General features: G+C 41.7%; 1 protein-coding gene across 8 annotated transcripts in view; it reads left to right on the top strand.

Moving 5' to 3' along the window:
• The window catches only part of IKZF2 (IKAROS family zinc finger 2), a 134,883-nt gene that overhangs the window by 76,138 nt on the left and 34,115 nt on the right, over positions 1-24,630 (top strand). For all 8 annotated transcript variants that reach the window (XR_006284877.1, XM_043525252.1, XM_043525251.1 and 5 more), the window contains one exon: positions 6,376-6,543. Coding sequence is in view for 7 of the 8 variants with exons in the window: in XM_043525252.1 (XP_043381187.1) it covers positions 6,376-6,543 (168 nt within the window). In the remaining variant the exon portion in view is untranslated. The remainder of the gene's footprint in view (positions 1-6,375; positions 6,544-24,630) is intronic.

The following is a 24,630-nucleotide window of genomic DNA, read 5'->3' as shown; positions in this document are numbered from 1 at the left end:
GCTTTCAGCAGAGCTGATACCATACTGTGTACATTGATGCTCTTCTGTAGCCATGCTGTAGCCTCAGTGAGGTTTGTGAGACCCTTACACACACCGAATAGTAACTTAATCCATCACCATAATAGCACTTAGCTCTTATCTAGCACTTTTCGTCAGTAGATCTCAAAGTGCTTTTCAAAGGAGGTCAGTATCATTCTCCCCATTTATAGATGGGGAAACTGAGGCACGGAGCAGTGAAGTGACTTGCCCAAGTGACCCAGCAGACCAGTGGCAGAGCCAGAAATAGAACCCAGTTTTCCTGAGTCCCAGGCCAGTGGTCTATCCACTAGGCCATACTGCCTCCCTTCAATGCGACTACCCATATTGCAAGGTACTATTCAACGTGGCTGAGGGTATCACAATCTAGCCCACCTTGGCGAAATTTTGCATTTCTCTGTTCTGGGTGATTTCCTCAGGAAACTCTCAAGCCTTTGGTTTCATCCCACCTGCATGTTAGTACTGCAATGTATATTTGATGTACCAGGGAAGGAATTTTTACCAAATCCTACTGTCACGTTCATAACATTGCAGATGCACATACAGAAATTGGAACAACTGAAAATGCTGTTTAACTTTTTTTTCTTTTATGCATGGATAAGGCTGTTTTGGCACAATCAATTTGGGACCAAAAAAAACCCAATTGTGCTATTTGGTATCCAAGACATTCATACTTAATATGGTTAACCGCACACAAATTTAAATAGATGGCCATATTCCCTAGTTAGAATTAATTTCATCGGACTGTCAAATATTTGTATAGAAAGGCTTAACTTTATTTAATTCCTAGACTACTGCCGACTACTGCCTCTTGCATCGTGACATTATTTCGCACTGGTTAAATGGAGCAAAAGTTCTAGGGCTAGATTTTCCCAAGAATTTGGCATCTTCTATTTAGGCATCTAAATAAATGGCCAGATTTCAGAAGAGCTCATCTCCCATTTAATACTTAAATGAAGAGGTTGGATTTTCTAAATAGCTCTGTGCCCAGCAGCTCTTATTGTTAACAGTGAAAATTGGTGGGTTGTTTTTTTTTAATGTTGCCCCTTCGTTTTAAGGGACTAACTGGGAGTTGAGCTCTTTTAAAAATCTGGCCCAAAATGTGGGTATCGAGTGCTCTTGGAAAATCTAGGCCCTTAAACTATTTGAGCTCAGGAATTACTGAGAAATTAATAACAGAATTCAAATAAAATCTGCCCCGGAGGTGGGATTATCCAAAATAAAGGCAAATAAAACCCTCAATTTCCTTACTCCCATGCTTGTTCTGTAGTTAACCAGGGTTCTAAAGTGAGGGTTAGCCCCCTCGCTTAACTAGCTAATGGAATACAATCCAATAGGTAAACATCTAGACCAAGAAGCTCAGAAGGATTCAAAACAACAAATATGGAAATGGAATGAGTTCATCCACTTTTTATTCTGCTCAGATTAAGGCTGATTGCTCTGCTTTTGCTGTTGATAGATTAGCAATACAGCTACCATTTCATTTGTGCTCCCAGAGCAGTTGAGGCAACGAACACAGCAGAGGAAATATTTCTTCAGATAGTTTAATTAAAACAACCCAAAACAACTTTATGTGAAAAATTAACGTGATCATTAACACTAAACGAACACTTTTTTTTCATACCTCCCTGGGCATAGCAATTTAGCATGAGGAGGTGAAGAGGGCTGTTTTGTGAGTATCTGTCTTTCAGTGCCTAATACATTCTTTTAACAGCAAACTTGTCTGCAAAATAAACAATTGTCAAAATCAAAATCCCTTTATTTCTATGGTCCAGACTTTGACACCAGACTTAGTCAGTTTGATCCTGACTATTTTGATCCTGAGGCTCATTTACACAAAGGCTGCTTTATACCATTCTAGTAGGGAAAAGGAGCCTTAAGGGCAGGTGCAAAAAGTTACATTAACATTCACTTCAATTAATTTTAATTAATGTAATTAATTAACATGCACTGCTGGTAGCAATGTAAAAAGGTCCTTTGTGCGAATGAGAATTAAGCCCATTGCTTTAGTTTGCAGACAGTTCTGTTGACTTCAGTGAGACAAGTTATGGAGAGAGGTGTTGCTCATTGTTAACAGAGGGGTTAGACTCTAGCGCTAAACTGGGCTCAGAGTATGCAGGTATAATGTGTTTGGAAACCTAGACAACAGCAATTTGGTACAGCCATGCCTCCATCTCATTCATTCCCCATTTAAAATCTCCAGAATGAATGGAGCTTTTTTAAAAAGCAATTGGCAGTTCTGTGCAGGAAGCAATTCATTGAATTTGAAGGAAACTTATTTTACCTGTCTTCTTATGCGGGCTACTCATATTGTCTTCAGTACTTTGCAAGCTGTTTGGACTGGAGTCTCAGTAAAAGCAGCGGATCAACTTTGGATATACCCCTGGTCCTCAGTTAAACTGCTGTTTTGATGCTGAGAATGTCATGGTTGTATTTCACAGTGGGATGAAATATAAAGGAGGGTAACTCAGACTGAAACTTCTGCCCATCACTTGCGTGCTGAAGTGATGAGGGCGAATGACTGTACGTGGAAGCAGTCCAGTTAAGCAGAGAAGGAGCGGGTTTGCTTCTTGAGAATGTTTGAACTATTTATATTGTAAAAGATTGAAAACATTAATAGGAAGTTCATCAGTACATCGTCCTGGTTTCAGATTGTATAATTGCAAATGATCAGCAGTGCTAATTTGTGCTATTGTAAAGTCTATAGCAAAGGTGCTGTATATCGGGGTGGACAAACTTACTGACCCTCCGAGCTGCATATGATGATCTTCAGAAGTTCAAGAGCCGGGGTGCACCTGCCAGGGCTCGGAGCTTCAGCTGAGCCCCGGGAGGTGAGCTCTGTAAGGCTGAAGCCCTGAGACCTCCCTCCCTGCTGGGTAGAAGCCAGAGGTGACGTGGGGGAGGAGGGCATGTGGACTCGCACGCCCACTCAGATTTTTGCTTGGGTTTGCTGGCCCCCCTCGGTGACATGGTACCACCAAGCCACCTCTCTGCACGACAGCTGGGAGCTGCAGGGAGAACTGCTGCTCTTGCCACTGCCTTTCCCCAGGAAGCTAAAGCAGCTGCCCCTCCCTGCAGCTCCCAGCTGTTTGCGGCTGCCTGTCCACAGGGAGCTAGCACCTGGGAGCTGCAGGGAGGGGCCACTCAGGGTAAGAGGGGGAGGATGCTTGGGGTGGGCCCAAGCTATAGGGCTTGAACCTTTAAATTGTGCCCCCCCCCCTCGCTTTCAGAAGGCACCAGTCATCTCTGGGAGAAGCTCCTAACCCCATCACCCTGCTGCAGGACACAAGCCCTGAGCTCCGCCCCCCACGATCTGGTAGGCGGAGAGCTGCACTTTAACGGTAGAAGAACCGCATGTGGCTCACGAGGCACAGTTTGGCCAATATATAATATAGTTAAAATTCATTACGATGGGCCACAGCCTGCCAAATCCACTTGGTCCAAATTCCCAGGGCCCAATTCACCTTACACCTTGTGCAGTCATTTACACCAGTGCAAAGTGAGCGTAGAACAGTAACAGATCAAGAGTGGTAACATTTTATATCCACTTTGCAACTGGTGTTAATGATTTACGTAAATTGCAGGTCAACTGTGAATAGGGCAGTAAGCTTCAGTGGGAGTTGGGCTCATGTAAGGAGTTAAATATTTAGCCACATGACTGTTGGCTTGAGTTTTGCCTTTGTAAAAGCCAAAGAATTTTTGAGGTATCATCAGACTAGTCCACAAGCGGAAGGACCTCAGAAAAAGGAATAATCTGTAACTATTACGTAGTCTATCTCTTCTTTGTGCCAAGGGGTTGAAATTAATGTACGGAACCTACAGTTAATCCAAGAGCATATAGACACTTCAGTTTACTTTTCTAGGGAACCACACACTTCAGAAATTTGGATTGTTAGTTTGTGTTTTGGGGCTGGGCTATGTCCAAGGTGTGAAAAAATATTTCAGAAAAAATAATCCAGTGGTTTGGAGGAGTTTTAATTTTTTGCTTGGGATGAGAGCGAGGGGATGTTTTTAAAAATATAATGTATATTTAAGTTTTTTGGTACTAGAAATTTTTTTTTGGTTACACTTGACATTAATGTTCCATTTATAAATAGTTTATAAAGGGTTACTAAATAATGAATAGAGGTTTTAATAAGTGGCTAGTCAATTATTATAGATAATTATAGAGTCCAAAAGGTCAAGAGATTACTTATAACAATCGATATTGCCTTCTACTGACATGTTTATAACCATCAATAATATATACAACTCATGTCTATAACATGTTTATTGCATCTATTACTCACTTATTAACCCTTCATAAGCCATTTATAAATAGAACCTTAGACTTCTCAATTGTGGGTGTTCAGCACACTATTTCAACCTTGCTGAGAGAAAAGTAACACCCAACCCAGTCCCTAAAGCACATTGTGAAAGTTCAAAAAAAAGAGTCCCCAATTACCATCAGCGGTTGGTTGACTGAAAAAATGAGGATTTATGGACCAGCTTCTTAATAACACTCAGTCATGCTCTCAGGAAGATTACATTTCTAAATTGGTATCCAACACACATGATGGAATTTGCAGTAGACATAAGAAGTAGTTTGATGAAAACATAGCATGCATTTTATGCAACGAGGGGCCATTAATCTTACAAAAGCAATTGACGAAGGTTTTAAAGGGATGTGACAGATTACAGGTTGATGGCAGTCCTGTTGCAGATGCCATGTAAATGTGGCTTAATGTAATTAACAACAACAAAATGGAACCACACACAGCAAAATTGGAAAAATGATTCAGTGAAGCTATGGAACATTTCCATTACTTAGCCAACATGACTGATCCTAAATACAAAGGTCATACGTTGAGCCCAGAATGGGGAGAAGAAGCTGAAATGTGGCTGATGGCATAGTTGAGTTCCTTCCCACTCTTTTATCATTTACAAATGAAAGTCAAGATTCTGCCCTAAATCTATGTCTGGGAAGGAGGTTGTGTCACAGATCATTGCCTCAAAAGGGGGCAAAACTGTGGAACTAAAATACTAGAAAACTGGACAATTGATTACAGAATGCTGTCAATTTTTTTTTTTAAAGATTAATACTCTTCTCTAGCTAGCTCATTATCAAACCAAACATGCCTTTACCACATTGGGACTGATTTGGCCAAAGCTTTGTAATAGGAGATGAGTTTAAAAAAATAAACAATACTCCTTGCATGCTAAAAGTTAGGTATATCCTTAAGTATCTTGTTGAATCAAGGCCTTAATAAAAGCGGTTCAGTGTCTAAGACCCCAATTCACTACAGCACTTAAGCATAGGGTTGACATTAAGTACATGCTTCGATCCCATTGACTTCCTTTATAACCAATAGGGCTTAAGTATGTGATTAAAGTTCAGCACACGCTTAAGTGCCGTGTTGAACTGAGATAGACTAAGTATGTTACAAAGTGGATCACATAGTGTATGTTTTGTGTTTCATTTCACAAAACCTTTGTGGTTTTTTTCAGGTTTCCTACTTTATTATTATTATTATTTATTATTTATTTAATCAAAAACTGTGTCTTTTAGGTTGGGAACAAAAGCACAACCATCCCAGGTTAAATTAAACCTTTAATGGCAACACAAATATATTTATTAAAGGCTTATTAATTTCTACTTTAAGACAAAACTCTCATAATAGAGATAACTTTTAAATAAATGTTATTTAAAAATCAACTCTGTTTACTTCTCATTTTTCTAGGGTGCAGCTTTTCTCCCCGTGTTTGCTACTTACCAAAGCTATTTGGGCCGGATTCTCATTTACACCAAAGACCCGTTGCATGACTCTAGCAGTGCAGAGGAGCCTTAAAAGGGGGTTTTAATTATTTTAAAAAATAAGAAAGAATGTGTAATTTGTTTTACATTGAGACTGTGATATCTATCCAAAGTAAATTTTTGTGACTGTTCTAAACCCCTCTGAGCATGGGGCCTATAATAAAAATATTTACAAGCCAGAGAGATAGCAGCATAGCAGTGGGCTTAAATTTTCCATGGTGATTAGTGGCTTTGGTCGCTCAGCTTGAGACACCTTTTTTAGAGGGTGGATGTTCAGCACTTTTTGAAAATCAGGCCTCTTAAAGCATCTCAGGTTGAGTGCCCAAAACCACTCTTGAAAACATTGCCAACAATCATCATGAAGTGCGAGCCCCTAGCATCAGCAGGTCCCATGTTACAAAGATATTAGACAAAGGATTTGTGGGTTAAAATTGGGTGATAGAGTGGACTTAGATATGGCTACACTATATTCCGTTACAAGCAATAGGATATTGGGTCTGTGTGTTCTGTGTTCGATGGTTTCTTGATGATTCTCTCCACTGTAGGTGAGCGCCCCTTCCATTGTAACCAGTGTGGAGCTTCTTTTACGCAGAAGGGGAACCTGCTGAGGCACATCAAGTTGCACTCTGGGGAAAAACCGTTCAAATGTCCCTTCTGCAGCTATGCCTGCCGGAGAAGGGACGCCCTCACAGGACACCTCAGGACGCACTCTGGTGAGCCTTGAATGTCTCCTCTTCCTTCTTGTTTTCTTCCTTGTAACTGTTAAATCAAAGTAGGTTATGAAATTGCAACCACGTTTCCTGGTGAATTAGTTCTGGGCTCCCCGACACACCGAGTCCTGAACTCTGGGGAGACCCAAAATCCAAATCAGAACTTTGTGGTTCAGACTTACCTCTTGTACAAATGAGCTCCTGCATGGATGCTGACACTTTCCCTTTGCACATCTCGTTAGATGCATCTTGACTTCAGCATTAGATTGTGTCGACATCTTAAGCCCTAAGCATCTGTAAAATCTCAAAGACTGATCAGAATAAATTAGTTCATTTTTATAATGTATTTTTCTATTCATGTCACATTCCCTCTCGACACCTAGTAACTTCCATATGTTGGTAAGATTTATAGATACTAATTACTTGTAGGCCTCAGGCATGCCATTAAGCCACAATGCCTCCTAAAGCATAAGGAGGATGCAGCAATTGTACCCCCATTGTAGAGAATGCATTGTATGCTCCCCCCGTTCAAACCAGCTCCACTGGAGCTATGGTCACATCCTTTCAAACCCCCATTGGCTCCCGCTAAGGAGTCCAGTGCTGTCAGTGGCACTTGACTGTAGCAGTCCCTGTGTTGAGGGTCATGCATGTTGTGTCTGGCCCCTGCACATCGGCATCTCAAGGGGCCAGACTACTTGTACCCTCTTTGCCCAACTTCCTCACTTATGGGGTAGCCAGACACAATCCACCCCTTAACCCTTGAAAAAGTGAAAATCCCCCACCATTATCTGTCCCCCTAAAATGTTCATCTTTTGGGGGGATATCATTTACAGGAGACTGTGTTTTAATTGTTGAATGACCAGAGATAATTAGACTGTCTGGAAACTGTTCTACTTACCTTTTTATTGATGAACTTGTTTAACGAATTGTAATATGTGATTCTTGGTACACAGAGGTACCCAGCAAAAAATACATATGGAGTATCATGCGATGAATTTCACACATTGTTCTGACCGTAACCGCTTGAAATATAGTAGAAAGAACAAATATTTTTATTTTCAAAAATGAATCATGGCAAAAAATAACCCATATTACAAAAACACACTCATTATGGTTTAAGATCATGTTCATAAGATGACTATAGATATTGTTACCTAGATATAGGTTCTTCACATTTCCTGTGTGAAAATATAGGGCGGATCTTGTATTTTTTGCATGAGAATGAAATGTTGCTGTTCAGTGGTGAGATTTTTAAAAATTGCCGAAGTCTTGTGCTCCTCAATGATTCACTTGCACTTGCAAGTTCTGCCTTTTTAGTTTTGAACTCCAGCTTCATTTGAGGGAGTGTCTTCTATCTAAGAGGTGGGTTTTTTTATTTTGTTTTTTACTAGCTCCCCTCACTGCACTATATGAGCACCGACATATTAACTATATGTTAATAGACTGTCCTGATAGTCTATAAAAAGAAGCTGATCTAGAAGGTCTAACAGAAGCCTAGTAGACTTCATAGAGTCTTTGCCTCTTTTCCCTTCTCTAGTCATAAAACTAGATACATCAGAAGTGGAACCTGGGAATGAAGATCATGATGAAATATGAGACCTCAGTCTGGTCTTAAGTGAAAGCACTACACTTGGAGCCAGATCCAAGTTGGGCTGGTTTAAATCAGCATTGCTCCACTTAAGCACAGCTCTCTTGATTTATTTGCACTGTTGAGGATCTGGCCCATTATTTCAACGTGTGTGAAACTCTTACCCTTAAAATGATTTTTAATAATTAAAAGGACACCATCAAATTAAACATCACATTTTTCTCTGAAATATTGTTTACATACTATTCGTAACAGGAAATACCCAAGAGTACTATAGGAGAAAGAGACTGGTGAATTTTTTTAAACACCTAGTTTTTCAGCTTGTTTAGTCTGCGATTTTGGCGGCACTTTGTGTTTATGACACCACTTAGACAGTTTCACTATTTCCCCTGTGTAGTCTGTTAGTCAGTTTTCCCCTCTTCTGTGTGTGGGTCTTTCACACAACAAAGGAGGAAAGGAAGACATTTTAAAAATAGGAAAATGTGATTGTAAACCCATAGAAATTAGCATCTCAGCAGCAGCTAAAGTATCTGGAACTTCTTTTAACTTTTTTTAAACTGAATAGATTTTGAGTTCATATCTTTTATTGAACCAGCTTCTGTTGTGAGAGAGAGAGAAGCTTTCAAGCCACACACAGCCCTTCTTCAGGTCTGGGCAAGGTACTCAGAGCATCACACCTAAGTGCATTTAGCTGTGATGCTTGTCTTTCTCACCAACAGAAGTTGGTCCAATAAAAGATATTACCTCACCCACCTTGTCGTTCTAATATCCTGGGCCTGACACAGCTACAACTGCACTGCACATAGATTTTGAGTTGAAAGTTTTTCCCTTTTATTCCCCCCCCCTTTTTTTTTTTTTGGCATTTCTGTTTTCTTTGTACTTGCATAGTATCTTCATCCATGGATTTCGGAGTACTTAAAAACATTAAAAACTATACTGTCCCACCCTTATTCACTAGTACTTTACAGTGCAAGTATCCCCAAAATGAAAGTATTACTCAACACATAGGTACCACTGAACATGTGTAGTACTGGCATAATTTAGCCTTAAATAATTAGGGGTTTGAGCCTACAATTATATACTACTGTGATTATTTATCTTTTACTGACATTTGCAGTTCTTCTAAACTACTGTGTATATATTTTCTCCCATCTGTAGCCCCTTTGATTTCAGGAAGGTTATGATGTCCATACAGGATATCCATAATCTTATGCATGGGAGTAGACTCATGCATTGGACTTCACTGGGACTAGAGAGACTCATGGGAATTCAATAGGATAGTAACTATTTGGAGTATTGGACCCACAGTCCCACAACACCGCTGTGACACAGGTATATGCTGTTCTATGCTCATTTTGAAGCTAAGTAAATTGGGGCACAGAGAGGTTTGTTGTTCCAAGATGTCCAGCAGAATTGGGTATAAAGCCCAAGAATTCTGACTCTGGGCACAGTCTAAACACGTACTTTTCTGTACAGTTTATGTACCCAGGGAAGACTTCTCAGGAAACAAAGGTGGTGCCATGGCAGTGCTAGTCAGGAGCCTTGGGTTCTGTTCCAGGCTTTTCCTCACACTTCTCCTAGGACTTTGGGCACATAGTTTATAGCCTGATTTTTGAGATTCTGAAAACCTAGAACTCCTATTAAACTCACTTGCTAGGCTGGATACTCAGTACCTCTGAAAATCAAGCCATAATTAACTTCCCTATGGCTTAGTTTACATTTGTACAAAGTGGCATAATATTTTCCTACCTCTCAAAGGTGCTGTTAGGCCAAAGTAGTGTTTACCTAGTGCACTGAGATCCTCAGCTCTGTGTTATGCATTTTACCCCCCCCCCCCACCCAAAAAAAAAAAACCCATATGTTAAAAGAGCATTAAGTTTGCAAAGTCAAGCACTCAAAAATTAGGAAATACCAGAATTAAGGTTGCCGGAGCAACCTTAATGTGGCCTCCTTGGACATACACATTATAATACTGTCTTTTAATTACATGATCGTATACTGTTAGGAATTCTGTCTCATTCATATGTGGATGGACTTGCTCTGGGGATGAATCAGGGTTGTGCAGTGAAGGAGGCTGTCGTCTTTAAGACCTCTGCATCATGTGTTGCAGAAGCTGGCAGGTGAGTAGTGAATGAGGTAAAGGATTACTGGAAGATAATGGACGATCTCACGGTTGAGGCACTTGAATGCCGTCCTGGAGAATTGGATTCTATCCCTGCCTCTGCCGCAGAATTCCTAAGTGGTGCTCGACAAGTCACTTAAACTAACATTTCACGGGTGGTCACGAACACTGTGTTCCTCATTTTCTGGAAGTCTGATTTGCAGAAGTGCTATGCACTCGTAGCTTCAATTGAAGTCAATGGGAACTGTGCCTTGAACCTATAAAGTGAGATTCAGTGCTAAGTACTCTGAAAAATCAAATCCTCAGCATCTGAAATTGGGCACCCAAAATTAGTGAATACGTTGGACCTTAATCTCTTTGAGCCTCAGTTCCTCATCTGTAAAATAAGGATAATAGCACCCCTTCCCTCACAGAGGTGTTTGTGAAAATAAATTCGTTAATGTCTGTGAAGCACTCAGATTCTCTAGTGATGAGTGCCATAGAAGAGCTTATGAGGAAATTCATAATTCTGTCTTCAGAGTAAGTAGTAAATTGTAAGTAGTAAATAAGGCCTGGGGCCACATATAGAGCAACGAGGAGAAAACATAATATTAAATAGCTGCTTTTTAAGCGTCCATCTTGTGCACTGAATAAGACAGGGGTCCTGTGGAAGAAATAGTATGCAATCATGTAATTACAGACTGTGTCATAATGCATATGCACAAGGGGTCTGAATTAAGGTTACACAGGCAGCCTTTATACTGCCATTTTGCTAACTTTTGAGTGCTTTGACTTTGCAGCCTAAATAATCTTCATTTTTTTGTGTTATAGATAACAAAAGAGCCTACATTAAAAAGAACATTTTATATATATTCTTTGCACTATATAGATATAGAGAGATATAGATAAGGCTGTAGCATAAAGGATTACTGCTGGAAATGTAAAGTATGCTTCCAAGGTATTTTTTTCGTTTTTAAAATTTTTATCATGATTGTTTGTAACAATATTTGTTGTTGTTTTTTTTCTTCCCCTGTTGCACTTGAATGCTGGCTTGTTATTCAAGAGCTGTTCAATAGCACTGAGCTAATGGTATCCTTTTTATTTGCGAAAGGAAGCCAGTAGAGCATTTGTTTTAAAAAGAACAGCCCAGAAAAAATTGCATGATCTTAGCAAAATACATACAGCATCTAAGAAAAATGGCATGCCTGATGGAGAGGCTCATTAGCCATGAAAATAGCCATGAAAGGCAGTTTTCTTACTCTGCTTTACACTTCTTGGGTTGAAGTCTCATTTTTTAGGGCCTTGATTGCGAACCCCTTCCTCATGTTGATGAACATTCACCATGCCAGTAATCTCACTGAAACCAGGGGGTCTACTTGCATGAGTTCGCATTCTTCAGGGAGGAGCAAGGGCTGTCCATTTCAGCCTTCTGTGACACCCTGGGCTCTAGTCATTGGAACATGCTCGCAGTGGAACGGAGCAGGTAAAATTTGGGGTATGGGCATGTGTGGACGAGGAGCTAGGAGGAATTCTAATTCTGCCTGAGCTAATGACTCAGTCTGAGCTTTCTAGTGTCTCAATCAGTCCAGCTGGAATATTGCAAGAACAAGCACAGCACTGAAAAATAGATCAACCAGAGGTTAGGAGGCTGTTACAGGAGTGGGTAGGGGAGGTTCTGTGGCCTGTGATGTGCAGGAGGTCAGACTAGATGATCATGATGGTCCCTTCTGACTTTAAAGTCTCTGAGTCCGTGGTGCTGTTGCCACTGTGGGAGATTTGCTATTGACGTCAGTGGGGCCAGGATTTCGCCCAGTATTTTAAGCTGGACTTGCCTGCGTTGAATACATTATGGATGGAAAAGAAGTTACACATGAGCCAAGAGTCAACCCTATGGAAAAGAGAAGAAATATGTGATATGCATGCAGGGGTTGATTTGTAAGGCTCAGTTCCTCCAAGTTATGTACGTGTCTGTCTCTCGTTTCTTTAAGTGGGAGGTAGGTGCCTATATACCGTTAAGGAACTGCTTCCGCCACCAACTAACCGGGTTTGATAACCTGTTGAGAGTTTGTTTTGATGTTCTAATGCATGTAGCTCTATTTACTGGGTGCTGCTTCTGCAGAATGAGGCAGGACTTTCTCTCCTTCTCTGCCTGTTTTGCTTGTGTAGTTTCGGTTAAAGTCAGTGGAATTAATCTCTTACTCTTAATGAAATAGCTTTGTTATTTGCTTGTTAGTCTTTGGAGTTTTAAATGTTGTTAGTTCATACACAGCATTGGGATGGCTGCTGTTTTCCCATTAGTGCTTGCAGTATCTTCTTCAGTCAGCCTTGCGCTCAGTTGTAGTGTTTGTAAAACCTTAAGTTCCCTGTGTGCCTGGTTCCTTGTTTTAAATATGAATTGAAAAGGTGAAAGGATTAAACTATGTTAAAAGGAAGAGGAGTTGATTTGATATAAGGCCTTCCATACTTCCGGCATCCCAAGGTGAAATTCACTCCTGAGCAGAGCTCCAGAACAAGGCTCATACTTCACTTATTTCCAGCTGAGACCCAATTTTGAAGGCTTAAGTGGTGCATGACCCTCTGCACAAGGAGGAATTTCATCCTCAGAGTACTTTTTATGGTAGTAAGTATTTGTAGTGCAGCAACTACCCTAGCACGAGCAGCCATTGTGTCCTGAGATATATCTCCCATACTAAATTGTAGTCATTCCCATATTCTCAAAGGACCAATTAAGCTCCTAACTCCCATTGATTTTTCAGCAGAAATTAGGAGCCTAAATAAGTTTGAGGATCTGGGCCTTTGAGCCTTTTCTCTTGAGTGACCACCTTGGCCAGGACACTAGCATCACATACCACTGTTTTCTAAAAGTGCTACAGGAACCTTCACCCAGCCCCCAGAAAAGCACATTTTGATTTTATTGTACAACTTTTTCTGAAGGAGATACAGTTTCGCCCCAAACTATAAGACTAAAGTTTATTTTGCTTATCGTGTTTTTAGAAAGATAAACCTTTTTAAAGATTCCCTAATAGTTGCAGAAGTTATGAGTCAATTGCCAGCTGTTAAACCCAGAAGATCTGTTTCTTACAGATAAGACAGACAAATAGGAGAAGTGCCTTGGCAAATGCGGGCAGTGCACTGTGGACTGGGCTTACCAAACACTCGCTGTCTGGTAATGATGAGTGTTGATTTTAAGAAAATAAAACATCATGCACGTTTGGGCTTTAGGGGCAGGGGGCCGGAGGACAGATACTTGATACTATTCAAGAGTCCAACAACCGCTCCCTTCTTCCCACTTTTCCCCCCCGGCAAATCTTCTAAGGATCATGCTCGTGCTCATAAACATGTGTTACCTGGCTGTGTGGTAAAGGCCAGGTAATCCAAAACTCCTCTGGAAGGCCATTGGGTCAGAGAATGGATGGGAACAGCAGCCAATGCACAAAACGGGAGTTATGGAGCTGCTTGGTGCACTGGTAATGCTAAGCCAGATTCTCTCCTGCAATCTGTTCTGCTCAGCATGGGAAGGGTAGATCCAAGGAGCTGGTTATGGCTCCCTCTCAGGTTGCCCCAATCTAAGGAGGGGCTGCTCTAATTTACAACAGCTGAATATGGTCTCTAAGCGCCGTTTGTAACTTGGCAGAGAGGAGCAGCACTCTTTTCTTCCACCAGCATGACACTCACTACCTTTCAAGTGTCATTCCCCGTTCCCCACCGCCTGTGCCAGCACGGGGTAAGGCAGCTGGTGTGGCTGCGGTCTCTGCTAGCTTAGTGCCAGCTGACAGTTCCCCCACACGCACACCTGGGCAGTTCTCAGCCTGGCAGCAGCAGCCAGATTCTGACCACTTTGCATTGCTCAAGCAGCACAAAGGGTCTGCGACCAGGGCAGACAGCTTGGCCCTTGATCTCTTGCATGATTTTGTCACACTACTGTTAGAGCTGCTGTTTAGATGAAGAATACGGGGCCTCACCTGACTCACCACTGGGTTATATCAGCTTTACACCAGTGGGACCCTGTAACCCAGTAGTGAACCAGGCCCAACATACGTTAAAATCTACTTATGGGTTGCGGGGGGGAGTTGACTTCTGTAAACCAGTTTAAATCTTCCTCTTCTGGGCTTTTGTGCTACCCCAATACAGTATGTGTAATTTCAGTGGGAACAGACAGACAAAGGAACGTTGTTCCTTGACAGACTGTTACCTATGGTGCAGGGGTCCTTCTTAACAGAATATCTAATCAGACCTTTAACATTTGAAGTGGTTGGGCTTCTATCAGCTCCCTTGGCATGCCAGGCCCCTACCCATCTGCTTTTGCAGCTATGAATCTCTTCCTAATATTTAACTTACACTATCCCTTCATTAGTTTCAGGTTACTGTTCCCTGTAATACCATCATCTGGGACTGTGAATAATTCCTTTACTTTGTTTATATTGTGATTTCGATGGCTTTTACAGACTATATCCTCTGTGCCCCTTCAGTCATCTCTGTTCTTCACCCTATAAATTCTTTGATCTGGTCTTCTATCTTATCTCCCAATCCGTTTACCTTTTTTGTTGCCCTGTTTTAAATTTTCTCTACTTTTGTATTTCCAGCCGAGACTGGGGGCGGGGCAGCAAAATTAGAGGTGGTAACCCTGGAGGAAGGATGGTCTTGTGGGTAAATGCTGAGCTGGAGCTAGCTCAGACACAGGCTTCCTCTGTGACCTTGGACAAATTAATTTAATCTACTCTCTGCCTCAGTTCTCTGTCTGTAAAAATGCGGATAATATCACTTCCCTACATCACAGTAGGGTTGTGAGGTAAGACGCACTCATGATTGTGAGGTGCATGGATTCTGTGATAAGGAGAGTCCTATAAGTGCTTAAATATTTCAGTGTCTGTTATACCAAGGCTATGAAGATCTATGTATTATCTCCTTAGTTTTACATATCCTTGGTGCAACAGTGATATGCGTTAATTACTAAGTGGAAGGAACTTCATAGTGTTATCCTCACCACTTCAGTAGTATACTCTGATAACTGGCTGACTATCTCAGGCAAAATGGTAAAGGTAGTTATTTTAAATAATAAAGTACTTAGGCTGCACTTTTCATCTTCAGTCACTTTACAACCATTAACTATTTAATCCTCACCAGACCCATGGGAAGTAGATACATATTATTACCCCATTTTTGCAGATAGGGGAAATGGAACTGGAAAATCTAAGGATCTGATCATCTACAGTTGAAATCAAGAGGAGCTGGGGGTGTTCAACACCTCTGAAAATCAGACAGCTTGTCTCCCTTAATTTGGATTTAAGGGCCAGTTTTCAGCCATCTAGGTTTAAAACATTTGCCTTTGTACATACAGGGCCCACTTGGCAAACATAGGCACCGAAGGAAGATTTGTATATTACGTGTCTCTCCGTGTACCTGATATATAAAGGACAGTCTCTCAGCTAGAAGACTTAGGGACAAATTTTAAAAGGGCCTGAGTCCTTTAACTCAAGCTGTAGAGGCTCTGGGGGATGTAGGGGTCAATCGTTGGTGGGAACCAAGATGACAGGCGCTACACAAATGTTGTATTTGAATGCTCAAAATGGCACGTAAGCACATAAGCAGGAATTTAAGCTCCTAAATGCTGCTCTAAGCATTTGCACATCTTGTATAGGGCCCTCTTTGGAGATTTGGGCTTGTCGTTGCATTAAAATTGTGATAGGCTCAACACACAATCCTGCCACACCACAAATTTCTTAGCTGGCTGCAGATACTTTTTCAGAGGAGACAACCCAAGATGGCATTAATGAGCCTGCCCTTATTGTTGTTGATAAAACATGGTTTTTACTTAAGTAAGCTGGAGCGGAGGAAAAACGAGACATTTTCTTGGATCTGTCCCATCTGAGCAGCTCGATGCTACAGCTGCTTTGAAAGCAGGGAAACATTATTTTCACTGGGAAAAGCCTTTCTCAGTATGGCCTACGTTGGGAGCAAATCTAACATGTCAGCTAGGCTTTGACAGTTCTCGCAAGGACCTGAAAAACCGCTCACTTTAGGACACTTTGGCTCTGGATCTGAAGTGTGTGTCTTTGGACCCAGCCTTCACTGCTATCACTTAGCCGTTTTATGGGGCCATGTAAAATGGAGACCAGAAACTGGTCAGTGACTCTGATAATAAGCAAGACCGCTAAGGTGAGCGAGGTATTTTTGCCATTCTGAGGGAAGCTAAGAGAGATTAGAGAAAAAAATTAACCTGGTTAACACCATACCACAGTGGAGTTGGACAAGGTTTCTACTGATTTATTCTCCCATGCACTCAGCAACCTGCTGTTACGAATTGCCTCAGGGCTAAGATATTGATGGATATCACTGGCGAAGGAAAATGAGAGAGAGAGAGAGGGAGAAGTGTTTTTTATAGTGAACCTGTTGTGAACCCTGTGTGACTCTGCATATCTACTTGGAATTGTATGTGAAAAGCAATGAAATTTATCCTGAAGGTTTGCTCTCAGGGGAGCTATATTTTCACCGGATTGCACCTCTCTGGCTAGTTTCCCATTTTCTGTTTGATCTAACTGTGAATTCTCTCCACCTAATGCCCCTCCTTCTTTCCTGGAGGTGGTTGATAGTTGATTACACTGAGGATTACACAAGAGGTGTCAGTTGCACAGATGTTTTGCATAACTGTGCAGTACTGATTTCAGATATAGTGCACCAAGTTCTCCTCCATGCTTTGCAACAGAGTGGTGAGATAGATATCTTCATTCCTGAACCAAGAGGAACACTGCTTACACCATGCCCCATTGAAATTTCACAAGGAGCACCTGGTTATGATTATACCAACCAGACAATTATTCATAGGCTGCAAAATGTTTGTGGATTTTGTTTTGTTTTTTCCAGAAAAGTGATCATTAAAAGATGTTCATTCTTTTTGATTTTTTTTTAAAAAGAATAAAACACAAAAAATACCTTTATGTGGGTTCTAGGCACCCTGACAGTTATCAGCAAAGATGTCACCCAGCAGCACAATACAATGAGAAAAGCTCACATACCAGCCTGTGCGGCACAACGCCCCATCCCAGAAGAGAGAAGGTTTTGTACTTTTGGCAAATTCCAGCTGTTTTGATTCAAGAGTGGGAGAATGAGTTTTATAGCCAGTTGACCTTCGTGGAGAATACAAGCTGCCACCTCTCTCTTATAATGAGGTAGGTCAAGCTTGAGCAGTCTTACTGATCTCTGAGAAGAATAGTCTTGTGGTTAAGGCATTGGAGTGGGGCTTGAGACCTGGGTCCAGTTCCTGGTTCTAGCACAGACTTCCTGTGTGACCTTGGGCAAGTCACTTAGCCTCTCTGTGCCTCAGTTCCCCATCTGTACAATGGGGATAATAGCTCTGCCCTACCTCCCAGAGGGGGGGAAATTAAAAAAGATTGTGAGGTGCAGATATACGATGGTGATGGGGACCAGATAAGAACCTGACATGGATAGTCCTTGGGCAAGTCACTCGCTTTCTTTGTGCCTCAGTCCCCCATCTGTAAAATGGGTATTATAGCACTTCCTTTTCTCTCACCTCTTGCCTATTCAGATTGTAAGACCATCTATAACTGAGCTAGTGTGACAGGGGAAGACAGATGCTCTCTCAGACAGGCCGATCCCAGGCTATTTTGGGCTTCAAACTCCTACTGGAAGACCGGCCCATTACCGGTAAAGAATCCATTGCTGAGAAATTGATGATGGAGTTTTTATATAGAAAGGCCATGGGTCCATAAAATTTTCCTCATTTGTGTGCTGTTCATCTGCGTGCATTTTGCTCATCTCCTTGGAGATTGTGGCTTGCATCAGAACAGCTAACCTTTGACTGTAGAAGGCCTGGCATTTCTAGTTTGTGGGAGGGGAGCGAAGCTGGAGCTCTGCTGCTGTAACTTCCAATGGACATAAAGTGAAATTTTTGTACGATCTGATTAGAGCAAAAATAGTTCGGTACAACGTTCCCCATTGAACATCTTGCCCTGTTACATCCCACCTTAACACATCTCGCGTATTTTGCATGAGACGTGTGGGGTTTTGAGTTTATTTCGTGGCTAATCCCATCCCTCAGATGTCAGAACTGTCCACCCAGTCTTCTTTCTGTCCAAATAGTTGAATCTGCGGGATTGGTATGTTTGGAACTCTGTGGCAGTGGCGAGCCCGTGTGCCAGCTGCATTACTCACTCTGTCTCCAAAGGAACACATTGCCTCTCTTTTCTTTATAGTCTCCACCCTCTCCCCTTTCTTTTTCCTCCTTGATCCGTATAGGAGAGTCAGAGAAACCTGCTCATCCACAACCTGTCCCTTCTTGCCAAATCTTGGAACAGTGCTCGTCATTCTTATTAGGTGTCAGGAATAGATTATGAAAACAAAAACTCTTGTCCACAGTGCATCCCTGTACAGCTGTACTGTAAAAGGAAAGACAGTGTACGGTAAATACATGATTTAAAAAATGAGCCCAATAAAGACAGCTAGCTTTTGGAAGAGGCTTTTTTATTCTGAATTTCATATTGCAACACTGCTCTTTTTCCTCTAAAGTGCCAGTGTGGAATGGGGAAATGATTTAAGACAAAAGTAAAGCACATTCATGGAGATTTGAAACTTAATCTTTACTATGCTACATCTTAAAATGACAGGAGGAAGGAAGGGATAAGGTATTTACATAAATCTTTTAAACAGAAGGAGTGAGGTTCTGATCTCTATTATGGTTGGGCAAATCTGAAAAAAAAAATCCATTGGTTTCAGTGGAATTCTTCTGGTTTTGCAGCACTGCAAATGCCAAGTGTTCAAAAATCAAGAGTCAAGACTCTTAAAATCAGTGATGGGCTTAAAAATTACGAGATTGTAAAATAATACATTTGAAGTTCTTTTTATTGGCCTTCTGGTGTTGGAGCTTTAGGGTTAACGTTTCCAAGCTCTTCTCCCCAATCCCATGGGCTAGAAACTTCCTTTCAAAAAAATGAAACCTGAGATTCTTCTATAATCACCTAATTGCAGGAACTGGAACTTGACGAAAAACACCAATTATTGTGAGACTTGCAGTACAACTGCAAAGAGTTGGCAACAGTGGCATCAGATCTAGCTCAATATAGGTAGCTACCCCAACCCTGCGAAAAATGCAGGGATACGTTTTCAGCATGATGTGTGGAACGAAACCACTTGACTCCTAGAAGTGGAGCATCTCCCAATAAAGCAACATAGCCAAACCTTTATGCACCACAGTGTAACTGTCCACATTAGATATACTAAGAGAATGCAACTCCATTGATGTCCATGGTCTTATGTAAGGGATTCATTTGTCCCAAAGGGGTAGTGATGAGTGAGCCTCAAAGGATTTGGAGTTTGGGTTCAGTTCAGTTTCATATTCAAATTTTGCGTACACTATTCTAACTTCCAGAGTCTGCTGAAAATTTTGCAAGAACAGGCTCTCTCATAAGGTTGCCACCACTTCTGCTATAGTCCATGCTGAAAATACAATTAGAACAATTTTTCTAGTATTATTTGGGGCTTTCGGGTCCAATCGTGATTGAAACGTCTATGAATAGACCTATGGGAACAATCCAGAACCTTCCAAAAAGTTTGCATTCAGTTTAGTTCTTGAAAGGAGGGATTGGCAAGTCTTTTTGCAGAACCAATTAATCCATCCCTAATTAAAGGTTCTCAGATATTCATATAAGAGCCAGATGCTGGCCTCCAGGAAGGGCAAACCAGCCTTAAACCTGCTCTCACTGGTGGGAATGAGTCTCAGTCCACCATAGAGACAGCAGCACCATGATCTGCTGGCCACTTAACATAGCATTGTGCCAGCGATAGGACAGGGGCACGCTGGAGGAAGACGATATGCCTGGATGGCGCTATAGTCCGACAGTTCTCAGCCAACACTAGAAATTGGCATAGGCTACAGCAGCCTTGAGGCCTCCCCTTGACTTAAGTGAGCCAAGTGGCACCCTGGTGCAAGTGAGGATCTGACTCCTCAGACCCTGCCAGTTGGTCCCCCTCTCTCTGCAACTGCCTGATCAGCTTCAGCCTTTATTTTTGTATTGCTGATGAACTGAAACATCCAGGCATCTCTATATGCCTATCAAGGAAAGCACAAGCAGGAGCAAACGCTTTGGTGGAGAGCCTCGGTTTTTGATAAAAAGAAGAGTGCATATCTACATCCAAATTCTATGTGGCCCACTGGCCCCTGGCATGCTGTGCCCAGTTAGCCCTTGGGCAGGCTTGGTTTGCAGCTAAGGAAATAAGGTGATGTAGTAATAGCACCTAAAAATGTAAATAGCTATAATATAAGAGCTTTTTTTCTTAAAGTCACAGCTCCTGAAGTCAGATGATCACAAGAGAATCACAGTGTAAATATTCTTCAGGGTGGTGGAGTTAATACAGGCCAAGCTCCTACTGAATTACTGTTGACTTCAGTATGAGTTGGTGGTGCCCAGTACCTCACAGAATCAGGCCCTTTGTTTTGAATGTGTTCACTAACTAAATTATTACGATTTCTATTACATTACAATCGTGATTATTATTTCTAAAGTCCACAAAACAAAAGCAGGGCCCCATTCTGCTAGGGGCTGTACACACGCCTAGTGAGAGACGGTCACTGCCGAAAGAGTTGACGATCTCCATACAAAAGACAGGAAAAGGATAGGAGGAAGGAAGGCTCATTATCCCCATTTTACAGGTGATTCACTGAGGCACAGATGTATTAAGTGACTTGGGCACACAAGGAGTCTGTGACACAGCTGGGAACTGAACACAGATCTCCTAAGTTCCAACGAATGCCTTAACTGCAGGACTACTTTTCCTCAAACTTTAATTTAAAAAAAAAAAGTAAAATAGGAAAGAAGAGGAAAGAAAGCCTGGTGAAAGCAAAGATATTTTACCCCCTCAGCATACTGAGGAAATGATAAGCTTTATACTTTTCCTCAAACTGCATTTAAAATTAAGGAAAGAAGCAACCAGCTCTGAACTTTCTCATGGAAACTTCTCCTGTGCATATTTTTTTAGCTGCTCCATGATCCTGAAATTCCGTTAATTCATTTGAGTTTCCTAAATTCCCTGTTTTAACTTCTCTGTTTCCACACAGTGTACCAATGGGTTTAGAGGTCGCTGTTTTGTTTTCTGTAACTGCCCTGCCTTAACTTTCAATGCAGACGGTTTCATGTGGGAGGCGGGGGTTAGTCTTTTGGTTTAATTTTACACCTGTATCTTATTTCCTTTTCCTTTGCAGTTTGAATTCATCTAGTGCTTGTATTGCAAAACTAATTGCACTGGTAAGCAAGCAAACTTTGAGTGTTTTAAGGAACTGCAAATTCTCCAGAAGAACTGGGAAAAGTATTCAGGCAAACAGGAATTCCTGCATTTTTCTTATGATGCAGATTAATGGCGCCTTCCTGTCAGAGGTAGGCACTTGAGGTTTTCAGTAGAACAGAGGCTGTCCGATACCCCAGATTCATTTCTCATGTAGTTAAGAGCCTGTCCCCCTTTTTAAAATATGTCCTTCTTGTTTCCATTCTGGCGGCTCCGCAGAATTAGACCCACAAAAGCTGATCCTAATTTTTCTCTCAAGGGCGGCACAACCTCACTCCAGCACTGTTCCCATCTGGGGCTTTTTACTCAACACCCTTTGAGTAGCAGAGGGATTCTGTCCCGAGCTGTCTGTGGCCTATGCGCCATATGCCCTTGCCCACCCATAGCAGGGAACCCCTCAGTAATGGTACCCAGGGCAATCATCTGAGCGTGCTCAGAGAGCACTTCCATGCCTACAGCTAAGGGAGGAGCTTTCAGAAACAGACTGCTTGGCAAGATCAAAGCAACAAGTAACTTTAAAAATGAAATGCCCAAAGTCTTGTGCCCTCGGTTCATGACTGTGGGCACTCTGCCTTCTGAGCACACGCATGGGTTCTTCGAGACCAAGTTAGTCGCTAATTCTCTATTTAGAGAGCACTGTTCCCAGCTGGAACAGTAAACTACTGGCTATATCCTAATTGCGCTTCCAGCAGCAGATAAGAGAGCTCAAATTATTGCTGGAGGAACTTTTAGAGTGGGATTTTCAAAAGCTGAGTTAGGTCCAGTGCTGACTGCTCTTGAATATTCCACTTTTTTTTTTTTTTTTTAAAGTTCCCTGTAGTTTTGTATTTTTATGAGATCTATTTGCCGAGGGCAACCGGAATAGTGGGTTAAGGGCAGAGGGACTCAATCAGATTGGTTTCTCTTTGACCTTATTTGACACATGGAAGAGAAGACAAATATGAATGCTTGAGCTGCTGATGTTTGTGAGGATAACTTTGTGCTAAGCTGCTCATTGGGCGGTGGGGGGAGAGAAATTATAATTATAGAGTCTCTCCTGTTTTTGGAAGCAGTGCTGGTTTTGTTGGATTCCGCCCTTGATCGAAGTAGGTAAAAACTTCCTAATCTACTGCTTAGCAGAAACGAGGATCTGGCAATATTTTCCCTGTCACTGTCATCTCCATGACAACTCGTTAAAAATCTGTTTTCAAAACTGATCTTTTAACGTTGGGAAGAGGGGAAACGAAGCTATTGAAATGAAAACCAGAGCATGAAGATAGAATCATAGAATATCAGGGTTGGAAGGGAACTCAGGAGGTCATCTAGTCCAAATCCCGTGCTCAAAGCAGGACCAATCCCCAATTTTTGCCCCAGATCCCTAAATGGCCCCCTCAAGGTTTGAACTCACAACCCTGGGTTTAGCACACCAATACTCAAACCACTGAGCTATCCCTGCCCCCCATAGGAGGGATAGGTCTAGAGTGTCTGTTCTCGCTGTCTCAGAACACAAAAACCAGGCTACATTCAGTGAAACTGAAAGACAGCAAGTTCAAAACTGATGCAATGAAATATTTTCCTTACAGAATGCTGAATTGAGACCATGGAATTCATTGCCACATGATGTGATTGGAGCTAAGAATTTAGCAAGATCTAAGGGAGGATTGGGCATTTCTGTGGATAACTAGATTATCCAGAGTTATAGTGCTTTTTTAAAAAATACTTTGGAAGGGACAAAACCATCACAGAGGATAAATTATCCGACATTTGCCTACTGCACCTTATTCTGAGACAGCTGGTACTGGCCACTGTCAGTCAGTGGTCCGAGCTTTCATTTCTTGTATCACCAATTCAATAGCCTCATTGTATAGCCTTCTGTATTCTGAAAACACTTCGGACCAGATTTTGCTACCCTCACTCACCTTGAATGGTACCTTGCTTGACACTGAAGTCAGTGGGACTGCTTGTGGAGTAAAATGCTACTCAGCTTGAGTAAGGGTGACAGAATTTGGCCTTTGACTTTCCTTTTTGACTTTGGGACAATTCACTGCCCAGAATTGTGAGGGCAGCAAACATACTTGCTGTGGACATTATAGTAAAGTGCTAAGGGACTCAGTAAGGCGTACAAGAGATTAAAGAAAAAAGGACGAGATCCTTAAGTGGTGTAAGTTAACTCCAGTGCAGCTATGCCAGTTTATGTCACCTGAGTATCTGGGCCATAGTCTACATTTGTTTCTCTAAGAGAGAGAAAACCACCTGTCAAGAAGTGTTTGTCCAACAGCATTCCTGATATGATCTGCGGATTCCACACCCTGCGTTGCATGCATGAGCAGTTCATCTCCAGTTGGGATTGGTCAACGCAAACCTTCAGTTTCAGATGAGGTAAAGACTCAGCTCCTTAAATTCCTTAGAGGCAGATGCACTAATTACACAGACCAGAAAAATAAGTCAACCAAAGCACTTCCTTTCTTCCTCGCTGTTTTTTGCTGAAACTGGATTAAAACCAAAAGAAGCTCATTGGTCTATTTCGGAAGGTTTATTATGTAAATAGATTTACATGCAGCATGCCACAGTACTATAATGCTAACGGTCTGAACTGCAGTAGACAGTCCAGAGCCAGGAAATTGTTAAGGCTTCGTTTCTATCCTTAACACACTCCTTCCCATGCACCTTTGGTGCCTAAGAATTGTTCATAGGGATGTCACTTGCTGTGGGGAATGCCAAATTTTAAATGATCCTATATATCCCCTGCAATGGTTCTTCAACTTCAAAGGAAAGTTATAGCCAGGAAGAAGAAATCCCACAGCATTTAAATAACGGTCGTCTTGCAATCTGAAAAACGCCCAGTTACTTAGGAACTTCCTGGTTTTTATTACTTTATCTCACAACCTTAGTGCTATTTAAACAGCCGTTTTAATAACATTTAACCCTTTGAGTGTCTGCTATAAAATTCATGGGAGCTTTACAGAAGTCGAGTATACCTGAGAGACTGGGAGAATGTTCTGATCTGGCAAAGAATGAGGTAGTGTGTTTGAATCATACTCACTAAACCTTTGGGTTGAGATTTTCCTAAACTACATAGGGGATTTGGGGGCCTGATTCTCATTAATTTTGAATGAGACAGGAGCATCGA

Source organism: Chelonia mydas, chromosome 11 (genome assembly GCF_015237465.2).
Source record: "Chelonia mydas isolate rCheMyd1 chromosome 11, rCheMyd1.pri.v2, whole genome shotgun sequence".
In the NCBI taxonomy this organism is placed as follows: Eukaryota; Metazoa; Chordata; order Testudines; family Cheloniidae; genus Chelonia; species Chelonia mydas.
The sequence above is the reverse complement of the archived record's forward strand: the minus strand, read 5'-3'. Positions and strand labels throughout refer to the sequence as shown.